General features: G+C 40.8%; 1 protein-coding gene across 4 annotated transcripts in view; it reads left to right on the forward strand.

The window, feature by feature from the left end:
* oxr1a (oxidation resistance 1a) overlaps nt 1–14,063 on the forward strand; it is a 163,748-nt gene that overhangs the window by 42,384 nt on the left and 107,301 nt on the right. Inside the window, exon 1 of one of the 4 annotated variants that reach the window (XM_063879539.1) lies at nt 5,984–6,039. The exons of 1 other annotated variant lie outside the window; for it this stretch is intronic. In XM_063879539.1, coding sequence (XP_063735609.1) covers nt 6,014–6,039 — 26 coding nt within the window. In that variant the 5' untranslated portion in view covers nt 5,984–6,013. Of the gene's footprint in view, nt 1–5,983; nt 6,040–14,063 lie in introns of those variants that run through there. 2 more of the 4 variants (XM_063879536.1, XM_063879541.1) reach the window with 2 other exon arrangements.

Raw genomic sequence — 14,063 nt, forward strand, 5'->3', positions numbered from 1 at the left:
TATATTATTTACATAAACAAAAACCTATAAAACACTACTGGAAAGGGGAAAACAAAGGGTGTTAATCTGAAAGAGGTTAGAGGAGTAACATTTGACTGAAAATTCTTGCATGTTTCCTAACAAAGATAATGTTTCTTTATGTATATTAAGTTACTCACATTTACTTGTCTCTGAGATAAACAGTGTTGACTTTTTGGCTGCTGTTGCTTACATAAGCAATGTTTTTTTTAAATTAACGCTTCAAAGTATTAACCTTGTTTTCCATCATGATGTAATCCCTTTCTAAATATAACTCTGACAAAATTAATAGCTGGTCTGATAATGAATTTTGATGCAGAATAAAACTATTTATGTAATGCTCCCCCCTCACCACCGCCCCCCCTGCTCCTCTCCAGGCCTTGGCCTTTCTGATTAAAAGCCCATTCTGAGCTGCTCCATCATCACAGGCTTTACTCTATTCATCACAGAGAGGCAGGGAGAGATGGAGATAAAACTCTGTGTTCCTGTTTGCCAAGAGGATTTATTCTAATGTTTACACTGTATGCTCTCTTCCGTTAGCAAACGTTGTCCCCAAAAGTAACACAGACCTAATTATTTTTACAATTTTAAAGGAGAGGGCAGTTAGATTAGCAGGAAAAACAGTTTACATGCTTGTATTTCTGCCTTGCCTAACCATTTTTAATTACAAAAGAGCAAAGCATGCCTAATGTTAAGGAGTCCCTATGCTTTTTAGGTGTGTTTTAGTGCATGTAAATGGTCTGCAAAGGATAAATTCCCAAAGTTGGGTGTTTCACAACAGTCAAAGCAGACTGGGCTCTGGTTTCAGACAGAGGGTGAGAAGAGGTGCTGCAGATCAGGCAGTATGAGGAAAACTAAAGAGCTTTTTGAGCATTAAAGCATGGAGACATGTCACAGGAGAGACACATACAAATATGAACCTGAAGATGAGCAGAATATCTCCTTTATTTGCTGCTGTCTCTGCTTTCACCACCCCTGCAGAAATAGTGTGGTTGGGTATAGTTTGCTGTAACATGGATAAATAACATATAGAGTGAAAGAGGAGAGGGTTGGCTTGTCAAAAAAAAAAAGACTTTAGATCTATACCTTTTTTGTACACTGAGGGTCGTAAGATAGCCTTTTTAATTAGTATTTATCTCAGTCCACACAGAAAATATGATGCAATACTTCTCTTTACTATTGGTCACCAACAATGACCAACTGCAAACTGTTTCATCATACCTACTCGTGGCAAATTAGGTGTTTTATTTCTTTCACAACAGTGCATTTGTTCAAATAATACCCTTTTATTTCTTCTTTGAGACTTTATTTTTTACGACTGACTCCGCTAAGTTATTTACTTCCACTATTGTAGATCAGTATTCCGCAGCGCTTCTCCGTCGGGAAGGCATTACCTAACTCAGCCATTTTTCACTGTGCGCAGGAACATCATTATGCTGTGTCCAACTGAGAATACATATGTTTCATACAGGTGTTGCTTCACACAAGCGGGGTTTTATTTCCCCAAATATTTCAGGGTGAGAGGGACGTTTCTCACAAAGGTGGAAACCTCGGATCGTCTCAACCTCTTTATTCTGCTCCGTGACGGAGAGCGATGTCGTTTAGTCAGTCATAAAAACTGCTGAGCCATATGCCTCAGGCTACTGATAGTCAGTATAAGACAGTAGAGATGACTTGTTTGGAGCTACTCCAGTAACGTCCATATTTACCTTCACTGAGTTTAAAGAACTACCACGGCAGGAAGTGTCATGATGTAAAACAAGATTTCTCAGATATGTGAGCATCAATACATCATATGTAATTATAAGTAATCAAATCAATCTTTAAAGCAGGGATATGGGATATTAGATATTAGATGTACTTAAAGTTAACCATGGGAAACAGTTATCTGTACTTGAAGGCAGAATCTGTATGCAACAGGACCAGATTTTGCTATCGGAGACATTCTGCTTTCCCTTTTTGAGTCAGTTTATAGTTTGTTTAATATTGACCAATCACGTTGGTAAAGAGCAATAAAGGCGGAACCATTGGGCGATATGCAATCCTGGAACCCTTTTGGCTATCGTATGACAATGATTTAGCTTTTTTATTCCTCTATATTGATATATATTTGCTCTTGAATGCAGATGTACCGTACAGTAGATGTCATCTCTCAACTTGGAATTCCATTCTCACATATGGCTTGCACGGAGATGGAGGTTTTGACCCAGCTAAACCTGAACCCCAGAAAAATGTTGCCTCTTAATTAGCGTCAAGGGCTAGCATTTACAGATTTGACAGTAAATCTACAGTCTTTGTAGTAATCCAAGCGGACAACGGACAGATGTTCCTTTAACACACTTTCAGCTTCGGATCTACATTACAATTATCTTGTGCTGTTTGCAAACACTGAGAAACAATGAGACCAGAATCAGATAGAGGCACAATGCTTAATTTGCTAAATGTGAGACACCTCACCCGAATGATGATTCACTGTGTGAGTCCTCAGCTAGCAACACTCTCTGTCTGTGTTGCCAGAGGTGATATTGAGTTTCCATGACAATTATAGAAGGTTGTGGAGCTAACAGAAATGGGAACTCAGCTTGTTTTCCTGCTGTTTCCGGACAGAACCCTACCCTGTCGTCTTTTAACACATGTCAATTCCCTGCACCACAATGTGCATGTTGCTCAGCGCGGTGTAATGTAATTGGACAGCCTGCTTGAGGCCAGTCTACGTTCAGCACCCATACTTATAAAGGCTGTCACAATAGAAGCGCTGATTTAGGATCACCTATCAGGTCACATTAAAATGATTTGTTCTGACATAGAGCTGAGATTGTTAAAATTAAGTGTTTTATTTCATAGTGCAACAATATTTTTCAAACCCTGAAGTTAGACTTTTAAATAAAACGATGTATGATGTGGGGGCTGTGCCCTTTTTATCTGCCAAGAATGCAATGTTGATGTTTTTTTAATATATTAATTGATATTCCCAAATTAAAACCTCTACTTTTACACAAAAGCTGCATTTCTTCATCAAAAAGAACAGAATCGGTTTGGTGTACCCTTCTGTTTGTGTTCTTCTGAGGCCTTGAGAGTAGTATGTTAGCTTTTCGAGGCTATTCCACCAAAGTCCTTTCAACAAAAGATGTTTTGACATGTCAACAATGGAAAAACCGGTGTTAAAAGAATACAAGTAAGCAGAGAGCTAGGAGTGAAGATGTATTTTATAACTTTGAAATGGTTTCACATGGAGGAAATTGTGACTTTTAGACTCGATGTGGATTTAAAAAATAACATGGAAGTGTAAAAACGCCTACTACATATAATGGCCTGCACAGGTCTGTAAGGTTACATGATGGAGGATAGGGGGCAGTATAAGTATGGCTGTAACTGCTATCCCAGCATGATAATTGCATGAGCAATGGCTGTGAGATTTGAGAGAGCGGAGTGCCTGCTGTCCCAGACTGTGATGTGGAGTTGTTGGTAAAGTGGAGGAGAAATAAACCATAGATTTGGGTCAGCTGTGGCCTGCAGGAGGGGAGCTGTCACACAGGAACAGGCCTGTTAGTTAGCTACTTCTCTCTGGGAGGCAGGACGCATGCTTCCATCAGGCGTGCACAATACTGGGGAGATTACTGTGTGCATGGCTTCTAGCCCGTCACCAATATTTTTCACATTTTATTTGAAGCACATGGATGCATTTTAAGCCATGTTGCTATCTCACGTGCTGTGTGTGATGCATATATTTCTGTCTTTGCTTTTTGTTCCATGACCCTATCACTGTTACCACATCAGCATCTTAATGAGCATGTTGTGTGCATCTGTTTCTAGATAAGGCCTCATTTGGATAAATGTGTATAAATATATACATAACATTTCAGAGAAGTTGTAGGACAGAAATAATCATCTGAATGTAACTCATCATCTGGAGAAGTTTCCTTACAAAACATAAAAGTTAAAGAGGCCTTATTATGCTTTTTGGAGCTTTCCCTTTCCTGTAGTGGGTATATGTTTTGGGCTTATCTAAATGGTATGCAAAGGCTAAAATCCCTGTGTTTCTATCTCACACACCCCCATTTTTATACTTTTTCAAAATTCTGAAGGTTTTTAAAGAGAGTTCAGTTCGTAAATAATTTATAACCTGAAAAATATGACAAATGAATGGCTGAGTACACTATTTTTATAGAGTTATAAAAAGAGATATCCCAAATTCACTCTATAACCATATTCAACTCTTATAACAAAATGAAACAACCTGACTTTATCTACTGTACTGTTAACATTTCTGTTCCTATGAATGTATACACACCAGGAAATATAAAATAAGATAATGAATTTGCGTATTTAAACATAGCATCTCAGATAACGTGTTATACTAAAGATAGTTGTCTTAATGTGTGTAAGCAACCAAAGAAGTGTCATGGTAATATCATAAGTTAATTAATCTATTCCCTGTTGTCCCCTAATCAAACAGGACTTCTATTTTAGTTTGTCACAACATTCCTGAAATAAGTTGTCACCATATCACAGATAAACTCCAGATAACTTCACTAATTACATCTCCGCTGAGAGGCCATCACAATAAATAGGTTGCTAATGCATTGAAGGGACACTCACACACACATTGAGAGCCTGCTATTTGGTTTCCAGTCCTTTCAAACAAGAGTGGAGACAGGGTGACTCATCAGCAGATGGCTGTGTGTGGCACATCTCCGCCACCAGGAGCCCTTATGCTTTTACCACCTGGAAGAGGCCCGGGTGACACATCCTCAGCCACACGGGACACACAGGAAGGACCAGGCAAAACACGACACGTATTGAACATCACGTCCCAACCAAACCTGGACAGTTCCCCTCTTCTTTTCTTTGCTGCTTCTGCATGCTGCTTCTGTTTGTTGCAGCATCCCCATCCTTTTCCTCTCCGCCCTGTCCATCTCAATTTCATCCTCTCTACGTCCTAACTCCAAACTGCCCCCTACCCACTCCGTGCCCCACTGTGAGCTCCGTCTGTAGTCTCGCTCACAGCTGAATGAGCCTCACTTCTTTCAGCTAGAGGGTGTAAATACAGCGGCAAGCTTTGGAACAAACTCTCCTCTCTATGGCAGAAACAGGAAATGCCATAACTTTTCATAACAAAACTGTTTTAAATCAGCATCTCTTGGACAAACCTGTATAAATATAACTAAAAACAAAAGTCAGAAAATATGTAATGGCGTTTGTTTTTTCTAAACTTCTTTTTAGTTTTAAATTTTGCTGCTTTTGCTTGTTTTTGCAACTCTCTGTAAATAAACAAAACTTTGATATCAAACCTCGTTCAATCCCATGAGAGCTGCTCTTTGGCGCATGAAGACAATATGGCCTGAGATTCTCGAGAGCAAAACTTCACAAATTACCCATCATGCCGGCTGTCGAGAGCGTAGAGCATGCGCAAGCAAGCCCCTGATCTCCTGCTCTCTGCTGAGTAGAATGAATGGGGAGTTCAAATAAATCTGGATTCAGCTCTTAACGCTTTATATAACTTTTAAAACGTAATGATTTAAATAAGGGCTATAAGAGGGTTCATACTGGGTTGTTTATTTAGTGAAAACAAATTCTCTGATTTACAGATGTCTCTTTCCTAATGTAAGTCAACGGGGGAAAAGTCTTTCTGGGCCTAGTGTCGTCACGGACTGATACGGAAGTTGAAGTACCGCCGTTTGGCCCCTACAAATTGTTCGTCAAGTCAGGACCAATGCAGATTCACTGGTCTGGATCAGCACTTACGGTGGCGGACCATCCCCCTCTTCCTCACCCCTCAGGCATCAGTAACAGGCTCAAATCGGCTTGGCCAGCTCACACCTCCTCCTCCCCCTCCTTGCTGTGTATGCTTGCTTGTCTGGGTTATATTGGGTAAATAAATTAGCACAGTGCCCCACTCTTCTAATGAGGACACGGCCACATGACTGGCGTTTTCCTACGCTTAAGTTAAGCAGTTCTAGCCATCGATTCCATTATCTCCTGTGCACAGGAGTCAATGGAACCCGTTCGGAGACCTCCTGGGTATGTACCAACTATTTTCACTGGGTTCTCCACTCTCTTTTCCCCAGTGCAATGTCTTTCGCTAACGGGGTCTAGCTTTATTTTAAATTGAGGTTTGTTTTGAAGGAAGAGAACGCGTAATGAGGGAAAGCCACAAGCATAATCAAACGTTTTTTCTGTGCAAATGGAGTCTACTCCTAAGGAAATAGTGAGGTTGGCTATGTGTTCTATTGGGGCGCTTGAGCTCTCAACATTCTGAAAGCTGATTTCTCATGATAAATCCTTGATTTTCCAATATGTTTCTGTCTTCAAAGCCTTCAATCTTTCTGAAAGTGGTTGTGGAAACACTTATAATCGATTCTGTTAGAGGATTGTGGAAAATAAGAGTTTTATTTCTAAATGGAAAGAACTTTCCTTCCAGGAGAGCCGAGTAAAGAGATTTGAATTACTTATTGGGATTGTGGAGGACACAATGGCTTTGTCAGAGATGAGTTTGAAAGCATTCCTCAAGGTAACAGGTAATTTCTCCGCAGTGGCCGTAGCGTCTTAACAGGCCACTTGAAAATAGCCCTCCTTTGTTTTGACACCAGATGGTAGAGCCGTCATTAGGCTGCAAGGACGAGCCTTCTGAAGTGGAGCAAGCTGTGTGTCACTTTACACACCAGCTTTTCACAGCACATCATCCACTTGCAAGATCATCTCACTGCCATACCTTGATGCCACAAAATTAGGCCCGTCTGCCTGAATCATTGTAATGCTCCAGCAGCAGACAGCACTATAGACATATCAGAACGTTTTTAAGACCGTATAGTGGTTATAAAATAGACAAACAGATGATAGCGCTCATGTTTCACAGTAATCGAAAATGAAGAATGTGGCACTATGTTTCCACTGTTGTGAATCCTCTACTGGATGCTGTCTTCTTGTGTTAAATACCATATTTCATTGCAAAAAAGAAAAGGGTTTATTTTTTCAGCAAATGCCATCTTTAGTCGTGTAACATTGACAGTAAATGTCTGCAGAAATAGCATCTCTGTCTACGTTTCTCTATACATGCATTCTATACGCCCTTGTGATAACAGAAACTAAAGCCACACTTAAATTACACTGAAGTTAACCATTGCTCTCATTAAAACAACAAGGAAAAACTCCTCTCGCTATTTATACACATACATTCAAATAGGATCAGCAAGCTGCTAAAGCGTTTATCTGATCCCCGGTCAGTTTAACCACTGAATGACCTATGGAGGAAGGTGAGCACTGATTGGTAGGGGTGAGGTAGCCGCATGGGTTAGAGACTGAGAGTTAAAACTTCCCGTTCCCCTGTCACTGGACTGTTTGGTCCAAAAGTTTGGTACTTTTGGACCAAACAGTCCAAAAGTATTATTTAAAATAAAACCCCCAAAGTACATGTTTGTTGTGGCTTATGGATAGTTGTTAGCTAATGCTAACTAAACTATTATTGTTGTCACTACATTGCTGTCAAACTGTCCAATAAATTCCAAAATGATTATTTGAAAAAGAAAATGGATAACTTTGGACCAACTTGGCCTAGTTTGCTAGTACATGATGGTCTTAGCTTGAGGATATTTTTTAGGCTAATGTTAACTCAACTATTTTTGTTGTAACTACACTGCTGTCAATCTGGCCAATACGATCCAAAAGGATTATAAACAAAATGTTTGTCTCACCTGTTGGCCTAGTTTTTAAATCAGAAATCCTTTAGTAATCCCACAGCAGGGAAATGTACAAAAAAAAAGATATGATACAGAATAAGACATTAATTATGTTAGAATAAAGTAGGTAAGTAAGTACACATCCGTGGCTACACTGTAAGGTGTTGAGACGTTATAAAAATGATGATTGATGGTGATTATTGCACAGTGTTTCAAGAAAAGTGTCTATGTTTTGCACTTTGTTATTTATTGAGATCTCAACCGTCTGTATTGTGTGGGGGTCTACCAGGGGCCGTGGTGTTCGTACAGTCTGACCGCTGCAGGAAGGTGGACCTGCGGTATCTCTCTGTGACACACTGAGGGTGAAGCAGCCTGTCACTGAAGGAGCTGCAAAGTGCAGACAGGGTGTCCTGGAGGGGGTGGGAGACATTGTCAAGCAGGGGTTTCAGCTTGGCTGCCATTGTCTTGTCTCCCATCACCTCCAGAGTGTCCAGGATGGGTCGCATTTTGGCTAATGCTAACTACATTTTTCTTCATTGCATTACCACGTCTTTTTGGATTGATTTTCTTGTAGCCAGGGGAAACAAAGTCCTATTGAGTAGCATATATTGTATGCTAACTGTCCGCTAGCAGCCCAACATTTTGTTTTGGCGTGCGTAGGACCACATGCTTACATTTTTTTTTTTGCAATTCACTGTAAATGATGGGGTATGCACCTCAAGCTGGTCTGCCAAGAAAGAAAACATTTTTTGAAGAGAGGATGTTGGGCATATCAGCTGTTATGGGCATTACGCATATAAACCACAAGTTGCCAAATAACATGTACTATAAAAACATTTTTTTCCTTCTTAATGGATTGTATTGGTCCTCATGATTTGGTCAGGACGGTCCACTTTTGGTACATTAAGTAGGTCTAGATCCACACGTACACACACACCTCGCTTGACTCAGACCTTGGCAGATCAAGTGAAATGAGCACTCCAGGACACGTTTCTAATCTTCACTACTGTACCCTTAATCCACTTTGATCAGAAAGAGTGGATTTGGTTTTACACTCTAAGCAGGAGCTTGGTGGCCCAGATTAAAACTTGATGAAATTCTGGAAGAACAGGGAGAGAAGGAAGACATATGGCCATGTGTCACTTGAATCTTACCAGGATCTGCTAATGCTAATTAACATTTCACTTCTGCTGTCTTTGCACATGCTGCATGAGTAGTTATGCTACCTATTTTCTAACAAGAAAGACCCAGAGATGTGACACATTCCCATTAAAAACGACATAATCCGACAGTTTAGACTTCAGCCATATGGCCAGAGGTCATACATGTATGGGATTTAGAAAAAGATTTAGGTGAACGCAGAAATGTAAAATTTAACTGCGTCACATAAGAGGGAAAAACATCAGAATTCAGTATGCTTTCAAACTGCAGATTGAACCTGGCATGTGAGATGAATCTAAAACCACTCAACTTACTGACACTCCTGTGGCTTGATAATCATCTGAAGCTGGATAGCGATTGCTTTAGCATCCTTAATGCTGTATGTTATGTCAACGCCAGCATGTGTAAACTCCAAGGGGATCATAATAGTCCACGAAGCCTTGGATCACCACAGTAAATCTGTTCACATGTCCTTTAACATGACTAATGTGCAATGGACACACACAAATACATGCAGAGACAGGATTTGCTTTGAAGCTTCCCACTTATCGTCTTTAATAGAGTGATGCAGGAATGACTCCATAAACTCGAAAAAGACTAAGCATTTTTCTACTTCTGATTCACTCGCCTCAAGGTCAAAGGCATTTTTAACGTGTTTGTGGTTAGAAGTCTGAAACATATTGAGTCTGTGGTTAACATTTGTCCAAATGTGACAACCAAACGTCATTGCGCTGAACATTAGCCAACTTTTGCTTAGGTGATGCGCAGCTATGCGTCCATGCTGTAGTTCGCTTGTAGCATTATGTTAGCTTTTTATTTATTCCGATAGCTGTCAGAGTGGTGGTGACATGTGAAGATTATCCTCTTGAACAAAACATGTAACTATCATAAACATGTGTCTAGCAAATTTTCTGCAATATACCGAGAACCCTTTTGCTTTTTTACGAGAGCCCTTGCGATGCTAACTTCTGGGTCGGCCCACAAAAATTCATCATCACTGCACTACTTTACAGCCCACATCTGTTCCTAATGAGGAGCGTTATTGATGAGGCTTCACCTGGACATATACTGCACTGTTGGTACATGTGCTGTATGTTGCAGTACAGTATTTGTGCATACATGAATATGTGCTGGTTAGATTTCTTGCATGTTTAATTGAACAGGGAGGGATATCAAAATGATGAATTATACAGTGTTCTGTATGTTGATTATCAGCTGTGTGTGTGTGTGTGTGTGTGTGTGTGTGTGTGTGTGTGTGTGTGTGTGTGTGTGTGTGTGTGTGTGTGTGTGTGTGTGTGTGTGTGTGTGTGTGTGTGTGTGTGTGTGTGTGTGTGTGTGTGTGTGTGTGTGTGTGTGTGTGTGTGTGTGTGTGTGTGTGTGTGTGTGTGTGTGTGTGTGTGTGTGAACACTGAATTTGAAAAAGAGATCACTTTCTATCAGCATGCATCATCTTTAAAAACCAAACCATCTCTAAACTCGAAACAACAGGAAGGGACATTAAGTGTGTGTGTGTGTGTGCATGTGGCAGCTGCATTGTTTCCTGTCGCATGTGATTAGCATTGAACCCCAGAGACACGACATGCTGCGTGTGTGTCCAGTCAGCTCTTCAGATGTGTCCAAAGACATTAAACTCTGACAAATATCCAGCTGATAAAGTTACGTAAGCGGAAAAAATATGTGTTTAAAAAGTTCAATTTCATAAACATCCCCTTTTGCTTTTCCCAACACTTTTTACAGTCTACCCTAAATTAATTGGTATGTGAATTTGCACGATGTGAGTGTGCATGCTGTGCAGTGTGACTTAACCAAGAAAACATTTGTTTCTTGGTCAAGATGGACAGGATTGGCGTTTGCATTTAGCAATGACATTTTACATATTTCAGTTGAAACTTGGTTTAGATGCCAGAGGATGTTGTCCTTTTTCTTTCATCATCACTGTTGACAGACCTTTGCCTTTCCCTAGCTTGTTAGCTACAATTACCAGCATGTGTTTCTTCAGATTGCTGCTACAGTAGCACAAGCTGTCAATCAAACTCTTCCAGTAGGAAAATATCAGAATTTCTAAAGTGTCTTTTGTTTCTTTCTTTACTACTGTAAATAACCACGAGAGCACAGGATTTGTTTACCCGCTTCTTTTTGTTGGAGCAGATAGTGTTAGTGTGCATGTTCCCTGAGGGGCTTCACCGTGGAGTGAGGTAAACAAACCAGATGTGAATTACAGAGAGGATAAACACATTAGCAACTTATCATTAAACAGGGTCACATCTGCACTTCCATTTTTTGGGAAAACAAAAGTATTTATGTCTGCAGCTCTCAGGTCAAACACAGAGAGGCTGTGTGTTCCCATCTAGGTCAGGCCGTCAATACAGCGTCGCTCAGTGTGTCGGTCAGCGACTCCAGCAGAGTGTGTGTTGTTCCTGACAAGGTCTATACTTGGATGACCTGTGTGTGTTGTGCAGCAGAAGTCAGCACACTTGTTTGTTTAGGAAGTTTGCAGGAGATTTGCACTGATGAATTAATGGTGGCAGAGCAGTGGTGCAGAAGATGTTCCGGGGGGGAAAGTGAGACAGCAAGGGAGAGCAGGAAAGCGAGAGAACAGGGGGGGGGGGGGAGTTGCTGCTGCTCTGTCCCGCCGTGCTTCGACTCCCCGCTTCTAAAAACCCAGCTGGGGCTAGGCTGGCTCTCGCTCAGCGGCGGTGGTGGCGTGGGGGGGGGGGGGGGGGGGGGGGGGAAGGAGGGGAGAGTCAACACGACAAGGACAAAACAAAGACAGGCTAGAGGCGTACTGTGGGCTTTATAATGGGGGGGGTATGCTGTAATGTTGTGCAGCCTTTCACGCTAACACACTGCATCCAGCGGCCAGCAGGAGCCAGTGAGGAAGAAGGAGTCGACTTCATTTAGCTTTTTTTTTTTTGACTGCAGTTTGATACAGAACACACAATGTAAACACACTCTTAACCTCCCTCTTATACCTGTTACACTGACCTTCACCACAACATGCTTAACCTTAACCCCTTCTCCAGCATAAACCTAATCCGCACAGTAATCCTCACCCGGACCAAAAATCCTGCAGCAGGTGGACACAATACTATGAACACCTGTAGAGCAACAACAACTTTGAGAAGCCATGGAGAGAAATAGAAAAATGAATTCATCCCTCTCTTTGATTTGAGACTTTACTGTAGTACGTTGAGTTTGATGCAAAATATTTTATTTATTTGCACATACTGTACATAAGACGGCATGAAATCTAGGTAATGCAAACAATAAGAGATGTGACAGGAGTTGTTAAGAAGCAACATGCAGAAAAACAAATATTGGCATAAAATCCACAACGAGGGTCTCACAACGCAGGTAAACAAGATCACATACAGTCCCTGTGTATGCAAGCACAAATGCATCAACATAATGGTATAATAAATACCACAGCAGAAATAGTCCTGCATTTAGAGTTTTGTTTAATAGTATTACAAATTAAAATACTTTAAAATAAGCTCAAGGTACTAAAAGTTATATTACTCATTATGCATAATAGCTTAACCTTGTATTCATTTCTCTAACACTATGGCTGGTAAAAGGACAGGCTGTTTTTTTACTTCTTGTTCTACCAGGTCTATTTCCCCCAGGGATCAATAAACGTTATTTTAACCTTTTTAAATATGCGTTACTCCGGAAAAACCTCGAGTGGACTCTTTATTTGTTAACTTCAATGACATATTGACATAACTGTGTAACAATCGTGCTTCGATTGGCTAGCACTCAAACACATTGTAGGCTAAAGATCTCCAAGCGGTTAACCAATCAGAGCAGACTCAGCTCTGGTTTCAGACAGAGGGTGAAAAGAGCAGCACAGGCAGTATGAGAAAAATAAAGAGCTTCTACTAAACCAAAAATACTCAGCAGCTATTGCTAGTGTATTGATGCATGGTGTTAGTTGGGATAATAACGGCTATTCATCCATATTAAGTGTTTAAAAAAGGCCTCTGTTGGAGTGTGTGTGGCCTGATGGTTTCACTGCTACCTGCTGGCTAAGGAGTTGAAGCAGCCTCTGGAAAACCCAGCATGACTGGCCTTGTACTTAACGCACCTGGAGAGGAGGAATTGGTTGCTAGGCAGTGAGGTGTGTGTGATGAACACAAATTTGCGATGTGTTTAAAACGCAGCTCTTTTTTTCAGTTTTCAGCATTTTTTTCTTTTTGTTGAATGCTCCTGCGTTTACCCGTCATCCTACAGAATGGTCTAGTATTAGTAAAGACTGCCATGGTTTGCTAAAATTGTAAACAGGTTTATAATCCTGAGCTTGAACATTTTTCATGCTTTGCTGTGTGATTATAGGTGATGTGCAGAGCAGTAAAGAAAAGAGTGAATGGCAGAAAGGAAAGGGCCTCTCTCTACCAACCTCTGTCATTTTCAGCAATCACAAGCCTTTGGAAATCGTAATGCCAGTATTTGAATGGTTGATCTCTCTTCTCAAGAACCCTATCCACCACGGTGACAATTTTGCTTTTGATGGCCTGACATCTTCAGTGGAGTTCATCGTTCAATTCAAAACCTTTTATTGAGCCGAGCGTCTCCAGCGCAGAGAGAAAGACAGCATTGCAACCGGCACGGGAGGAGCAATTTGAATCTGTTCTCCGAAGCAGGGGAGTAGATTAGAGGGTTTGGTACTGAAGCTGTCGGCAGCATCTACTCTGGACCTCCTGAAGAACCTGGTGAACCGTTGCCTGCAGCCTCAGGAACAGACTCCAAGATTCATAGAATCACTCCACAACTAGGAGTTGGCCCGATCTGTGGATCAGGCACTTTTCTATCCTCTAATCCTCCTGTATCTGCATAACATGGTTTTCATACAGGTTTAAAACTCAGGATGAGGGTTGTGTAGTAAGTTCAAACTAATTCCTATCTATTATTTTGTACTATGGCTGTCAATCAGTAAAAAAAAAGGATTCCTGTTAATCAGACTAATAATAATCACTACTTCCGAATTCTAGTATTTACTTATATTTTAGAAGAGATAAAGTAAACACACATGTGGTGTTGTAATAAAGAAATGCAAGAGAAAGCAGTAAGAGATATCTGAGGTTTCCTTACTGTATTATAACATCTCAGCGTAGTTTTGATGATTTCTGAATTCTTGGCATGAAGTTCGACCATTTTCGGACACTTAGCTAAATCATGGAAAAATCCTGTATCACTTAGAGCCGCAGT

The sequence above is a fragment of the Eleginops maclovinus genome, chromosome 3, assembly GCF_036324505.1.
Source record: "Eleginops maclovinus isolate JMC-PN-2008 ecotype Puerto Natales chromosome 3, JC_Emac_rtc_rv5, whole genome shotgun sequence".
Taxonomy (NCBI): domain Eukaryota; kingdom Metazoa; phylum Chordata; class Actinopteri; order Perciformes; family Eleginopidae; genus Eleginops; species Eleginops maclovinus.